We start from the raw sequence: 7,416 nt of genomic DNA on the forward strand, positions 1-7,416 counted from the left end.
TAATAACGCAATTTATTATTATATATAATAAAGTTAAGTAAAGGGTCTTTCAAAAATGAGACCTAGATATCATTTGTTTTTTTTTTTTGGGTAGGAGGTTAAAATCAAAATGTCAGAAACATCATCAAAGGCACCGTCGCACCAGTGGTATGTGGGGCATGCTCCCACTAAGACTATAACATTCCTGCTTCTCGGCTGATTTCCACCCTGAGACCGCTGTAAACATTTCATCAAGGTGGAGCCGCGTTTATGTCTATTGACACAACCAGGTACCTGGGTCCAGGTCCTTTTCTTTTGGGACGTATGGAGATCTTACGTCAGCGATGGTATCCACTCCGCCCACTATTTTCATACGTGGTTCTGGAGGAAATGGAACATCGGAAAATTTGCGATAGCGCAGTATTTACGAACAGTCGTCTTGTCTTCTGTCTGATATTATTGTGAGTGATTGACTCAATTGTCTGTGTTTGTCGTCATTCTGTCTGGAAACAGTTCATCTCTATTTCGTAATTGCAACTGTAGCTGCTGTTGCTGGGTCTTGCGCTCCCATTCGATGAATTGGAGTCGTAGCATAATATTTCCAGCAAACGCTCGAACCGCCACCCATTTAGCACTGGATGAACACATATCCTGTACGATGTCATTAGGACTAGCTGAGTGTCCCAAAACCCTTTCAAGTATTGCACGTTCTCGTGCGAAGCGATCACAATGAAAAGCCACGTGTTCCGCGCTTTCGATTGCATTAGGACAGCTTGGGCAAAATGGACTTTCTGCCAGCTGAAAGCGGTGGAGATATTCCATAAAGCAGCCATGACCGGTGAGTATCTGCGTAAGGTAATAATCAGTTTCACCATGTTTTCTTTTTATCCACTGCTCGAGATGTGATATTAACTTGTATGTCCAGCGCCCTTTAAGTGACTCTTCCCATCTTCTTTGCCACTCATACATAGATCACTCTCGTTCGATGGCTTTTTCTGTTGCCGTTGGTTTAGCTCCTTGCTCGCTATAGAGGCGGCGAAGCTCTCTTGCATGAATATCAACTGGCAATTTTCCGGCTACAACAATTATTGCATCATCTGATACCGTTCTATATGCACATGAAACCCGTAATGCACTCTGCCTGTGTGTACGCACCACTTCACGCATGTGAATGTTCTTTGCTTCTGCCCATACCGGTGCCGCGTAGAGTATGATTGAGTCCGCGACTGTTGATACTAATTTCCTTTTTTCCCCTTGTGGACCACCTATATTCGGTAGTATTTTTGTGAGAGCGCCCATTATCGCCGCTGCTTTGTTATTAACTGCTGCTAGATGTTGCTTAAAGCTCAATCTCGTGTCGATCATTACTCCTAGGTATTTTATTGCCTCCTTTGAGAGTATGTCGTGTCCACCAACTGAGAGTTTCATGGTCGCCTTTTTCTTCCGAGCACTTATCAGCACTGCCTCTGTTTTTTGGCTGCCAGCTCTAGACCTGCATTGCTGAGCCAACGCTGTAGTCTCGTTGCCGCATCATTGCATTTTGCTTCTAGATGATCCAGTCGCTTGTCAACTACAACTAGCGCAATGTCGTTCGCATAAGCTACGATTGTTGTTTTTGCTGGAAGTTTGAATTTCAGAACCCCGTCATACATAATATTCCAAAGAGTTGGCCTCAAAACCGATCCTTGTGGAACTCCCCCTGTGAATTCATATGTTTTTGGGCTATCATCAGTGTCATACCGTAAAATTCGTTTGCTGAAATAGCTTCGGATAATGCTCAGTAGGTAGCTTGGTGCCTTCAAATTTTCCAGAGACAGCAGTATGTTGGACCAATTTGCCGAGTTGAACGCGTTTTTTATATCCAGCGTTATGACTGCGTAGAGCTTCATAGCAGTGTGTCCTCCGCTAATAGCTTCCCGGGCTATGTTTGTTACGATTCGGATCGCATCTAATGTTGATCTTGCACGCCGGACACCAAATTGGTTATCGGAGAGACCACCAGGGCTTTCTAAGTATTCCTGGAGCGGATCACATATGATACGTTCTAATATTTTCCCTGTTGTGTCCAACATGCATAAAGGTCTGTATGCGGCTGGGTGATCAGGTTGTTTTCCTGGCTTAAGTAGCAAAACTAAGCGTTGTAGCTTCCATCTGGTTAGAAAGGTTCCTTCTTCTAGGTATATAAGTGGTATATAAGTCCGCAAATATTTGCGGGTTTGCCCGTATAGCTACCTTTAGTGCATTATTTGGGACGCCGTCGGGACCAGGAGCCTTGCAGTCTTTTATGTGTTTCAGTGTTTGCAAAATAACGTCTGATCACTACTTTGTGGGGGAAATAGTTCCACTACTATTTTATGTGTTTCAGTGTTTGCAAAATAACGTCTGATCACTACTTTGTGGGGGAAATAGTTCCACTACTATTTGCTCTAAAAGAATCGGACACGTTGGCTGTGGTGGTATTGGCCCTCTGACGTTTCGCATCACAGTTTTATATGCCATGCCCCAGGGATCGTCGTCTGCATTGTCTCGCATTTCCTTAAAGCAATTGTTTTTGCTTTTCCGAATTGCCTTCTTAAGGTGAAATTTTCGTGTACGATATTCTGCGTGCCGCTCGTTATAGTTTGGTCGATGGCGCTCTCTTTGTGCCTTTCTTCGTGCTTTGTTGCAGGCTTTTCGAAGGTCGGCTATTTCGGTAGTCCACCAGTAAGCAGGTTTCCTTTTGTTGTTGTATCGACACCTCGGCATCGACGCATCACACGCGAGTTCTATTTGTGCGGCCATTTGTTCCGCCATACTTTCTGCACTCACGCAGGAAAGGGTGGCTTTCTCCCAAACTGATTTAAACGCTATGGGGTCGAATGCCGTTCGTTTCCATTTTTGCTATTACTTTGATTTCACAAACTGCTGCGTCTCCCTGCCTAATTCAATAACTATAGCTAGATGATCACTATGCGTGCATATAGATATCAGTAGTGACTTATTTCGACGGTACCTTAATATTTAAATAGATGTGCGTACAATTGTACACGATAGACAATTTAAAGTTTGATGAGAAAATTTCAAGAAATTTGTTTCATCGAGGGAAAAGGACTGGCAGACCAAAACTTGGACCTTTGTTGAGAATTTGCTGCTATAGCGAAATGTGTTGCTGAACATCTTTCATCTTGGATATTTTGACGTGCTCAGCAATTAGGCGTTTATGCTCATCGTGGATATTTAATTAAGTAATTTTTTACATATATTTTTTAAGAACCGTATTTTGAATAAAAACAGTGAAACGTGAATAAAAATAGTGTCTTTGCAAAATCGGCAGTGGCTATGATCATATTGAATAAAAAAGTTTGATAAATAAGAAACAAGATATAATATTTTATAACTGATTAAAAAAAATGATCTGAGTTTTGAACCTTTTAATCAGAAGTTTTAGAAAAATTTCATGCATTAAGTTTTATAGTTCACTGAAATTTTGATACAATAAAGTACAAGTTTTAACCGGTAAAAGCAGGCATTGATATCTGAAAGATTGGTTTTTGGTAACGGCTCTTGCGGGTTTTTCGTTTTCATATAAGAAGTGAAATTTATGAACAGGCACTCAAGAATACACATCACGAGTAGGTTTTGAAAAAACTGCAGAGCAAAACCAGATAAAAACGTGTTTTTTGGTTTCCTTCATCCACTTTTTCCAAAATTTGACGTGCAGGAGACTTTAACTTATACTCAAATTAAATGTTGAATATTCCACTCCAACTACCAGTTTTTAAGGCCCAGTGATTACGATCGAATTTTAAATTCAAATTATTGCATAACATCAAGCAATGCGTATAAAAATTACTACCCGAGGTGGAGTCGTGTTTAGTGCACAAAATTACATCGGAGACCAGTCTCATAAAAAAAGAAACTGTGCGATTTTTATAGACCTGTGCAATAAAGCAACTAAGCCGTCTAGAAGTTTTTTACAAGAGCCTTCGCACTGTCAAAACGAAACTTTCGAGCACAATTTTTACCATGAAAAAAGTTTTCGTTGAAATGATCCCTTATTCCAATTGATCCCCAGCGGGCAAAAATCGTACCATTAGCATATATTATCAATACTGATTTATTTCATAAAAATTTTCCCTGATTGATTAAGAAACGGTTTTGTTACCATATCTTGCACTGGCTTATCATGCATGTCTCATTCCAACCAATTTGGTAGCTTACACCTGGCACACAAGCAAATGTGTGTGCTTGATAAATATATTATTTATATTTGTATGAACATAAGTACATACGGCACTATATATTCATATATACTTATACTTATATATATATGTATTTATGTACACCATTGCGCTTATGTTCGAGGTGTGCGAGGTCAAAATGGCAAGATATGAGAAACGTGAACGAAATGGAAACGGAAAATATTTTCAATTTAAAATGCAATTCATGTGAAAAATGAGTTTCAAATCATTTGAGGCGTGGCAAGAAATCATCATCAACATCAACGCGCCATACCACAATCAATGTTGCGGCCATAACATAGTGCACATATTCACACTCACCAGCGCATATGCACACACATTCACGCACAGGCATGCATATATGCATGTATGCGTATACTCTTATAAGCCCAGTAATATCAGAACAGCAACAATTATTGTACAACAACATTACTGTTGCATAGCAGCTGAAATGGATCAGCGATGAGTTGATCACAGGTTGCAGATACTGTAGTCGGCCATGCAGCAGCCAAAATTGAGTTGAACGGGTGGAAGGATCATCGCTAAAGCAACAAATATCAACTGGCCTACCAACAACCAGTAGAGCTGCAGCAAAGCTGAAATTAAATACATTTGATGTGGACGCAACAAAATTGGCAGTTGCACGAATGATGCAGTGATGGTGGTTGGCAGCCTGCAATGGAGGTGCACACATGTACGAGTACATTGTAAACGATTGGGTACTATGCGACGCATGCGCAATTGCGTTCGCGATGCTGCCAAATGGCCTTTGGTGCATGATATTTGCGCATAACTACGCCAAGCTGAACATATTTTTGTAATGCAACTTGTTATTATTGTTGTTCCTCTTGTTGTAATTTTCATTGGGGCTTGCCGTTGGCGCATTTCCTTACAATTATTTGTTGTCGTTGTTGTACTTATTGCTTCTATATTAGTATTATTACTGCTCGGGATTTTCTCATTGCTGCATTTGTGATACGTGGATGCTATACTGCGATTGCAAGTAATAATATTGTGGGACAAGAGTAACTTTCTGCGGTATTACGCATAAGAATTAAAAAAAAAACATGGATTAGTAAAACTAAGATTTGGACGACACGGAAGTGGAGTGAAAAAATATTATAAGAAGAAAGATTTCTCTTAAAACATAAATAGAAACTTATTCACAGGTTCGCCATCCTGTTTTATTTTTTTGGTTTTTGGTTTTTTTTTGAAATGCACTTCATTTTACAGAATTGATTTTTTCCACGCTCTTCGAAAGAAACATACATGACTATTGCCACAGTACACAGTAATATTTCCTTATTCATCATACAGATATAATTGCTATATAACTGATACATTACTAAGGTTTTTTAAAATATTTATATCATATTCTTATTAATTAGAAAATATAACAATACTAAAAAAAAGATAGATAAGCTAATCTTTCTCTACACTATTTTCCATAGCGAGATTAAGTTTTTGAAAGGGTAGCGACTGTACCTCAATAAATTGATTAGTGATTTTTATTTGGATTTAATTACTGCACTTATAGACAAGCTAGTCTCTCGCAAGTAGGATGTAGCAAACGGTAAACTGATCTTCAGCATGAAGTATTGAGAGCAGAATCTTCTCAGAGTATAAATATTTATGGAAATAAGAGTAATTGCATATTAATCGTTATAGGTATATTGAAATGGTTTTCCTTGCAAGAAGCTTTTTTAGTATAACATGCAATATCTTCTGTCATATAAATACTGCTGCCTATATTGAAGTGATACACATCTGACAAACATAAAAAATACAGTTCATACAAGTACAATTTACACTTTTTTATATTCATACCTAAATCTATATCCACATCCACTTCAATATCCACTTTTTCCATAGATATTCGTATTAACTTTACGTATGTGTGTCTTAATCTATATCAATATTCAGCCATATCTATATCCATATCCATTATCCATTTCCATATATACATCCATACCCATATCTACTTTTATCCATATCAGTAAACATATCCACATCAATATTCGTAATTCGTTTCCATAGCCATATCGAACGAGTGATTTTTTATCTTTTTAAACAGTAGGTTTAAACAGCTGACGCACGTTTTGTGTTTTGTTGCACTGTCAAATATCCTCAGTTTGGTCTATAATTTAACCATGAATCGTCTTACGAACGAACAACGCTTGCAAATCATTGAATTTTATTATAAAAATGCGTGTTCTGTTAAGAAAGTTTATGAACGACCTCCCGCAACGCAGAATTTTTGGTGAATGGGCTCTTGGAAAGTTGACCGAATATCCACTTTTTTATCGAAAAATTGTGTTCAGCGACGAAGCTAATTTTTGGATCAATGGGTACGTAAATAAGCAGAATTGTCGATGTTGGAGTGAAGATAAGTCAGAAGAATTGCAAGAACTACCAACGTATCCAGGAAAGGTCACAGTTTGGTGCAGTTTATGGGCTGGAGGTATCATTGGACCGTACATCTTCAAAGATGCTGCGAATCGTAACGTAACTGTGAATGGTGAGCGCTACAGTGAAATGATTGCCAAAATGCAAGAGCTTGACTTGCATCACATGTGGTTTCAGCAAGAAGGTGCCACATGCAACACCGCACGCGTATCAATGGACTTGTTGAGAGGCGAGTTCGGTGAACATTTTATTTCACGTTCGGAACCTGTCAATTGGCAACCCAGATCGTGCGATATAACGCCTTTAGATTATTTTTTGTGGGACTATGTTAGAGCTCATGTCTATTCAGACAAGCCTGCTTCAATTAACGCATTAGAAGGCAAAATTAAGGCATTTATATGTGAGATACCGACCGAAACATTGGAAAGAGTATGTCAAAATTAGACTAAGCGGATGGACCATTTTAAGCGCAGTCGCGGTCCACATTTACATGAAATAATCTTCAACCATTAAATTAAATGGACTGCACTATCGATTGAAATAAAAATTTCATGCATTTTTCTGAATTCCACGTGTTTTTTTTTTTTAAAACTTTCTTATAGCTCTTAAAAAATCACCCTTATATCCTTAAATAATATTTATATCCATATTTACTTATGCATATATCCATATCCGAAACCATATCAATATCGATTTCCATGCCCCTCAAATAATATTCATATCCCGAATCATATCCTTAAACTATCCATGTCAATATCCCCATCCCTACCCATATCGGTAACCATATTCATATTATTAACTAATATTATTA

The 7,416-nt window shown here is 38.3% G+C and overlaps 1 protein-coding gene across 1 annotated transcript; it reads right to left on the reverse strand.

Moving 5' to 3' along the window:
- Nucleotides 1-453: 453 nt before the first annotated feature.
- On the reverse strand, nt 454-1,344 carry LOC129236099 (uncharacterized). The gene is made up of 2 exons (XM_054870309.1): nt 1,135-1,344; nt 454-825 (listed from the first exon to the last, which is right to left on the reverse strand). Exons 1-2 carry the CDS (start codon nt 1,342-1,344, stop codon nt 454-456), a joined length of 582 nt encoding a protein of 193 aa, XP_054726284.1.
- Nucleotides 1,345-7,416: the final 6,072 nt, after the last annotated feature.

The sequence above is a fragment of the Anastrepha obliqua genome, chromosome 1, assembly GCF_027943255.1.
Source record: "Anastrepha obliqua isolate idAnaObli1 chromosome 1, idAnaObli1_1.0, whole genome shotgun sequence".
Classification (NCBI taxonomy): Eukaryota; Metazoa; Arthropoda; class Insecta; order Diptera; family Tephritidae; genus Anastrepha; species Anastrepha obliqua.

Bases quoted from the DNA above. Each gene is read 5' to 3' on its own strand.
- LOC129236099 (XM_054870309.1), bottom strand. From the start codon at position 1,344: ATGATCGACACGAGATTGAGCTTTAAGCAACATCTAGCAGCAGTTAAT. The intron at 826-1,134 runs GTGCGTACACAC...TACCTTACGCAG, and splicing joins ACATTCACATGCGTGAAGTG to ATACTCACCGGTCATGGCTG.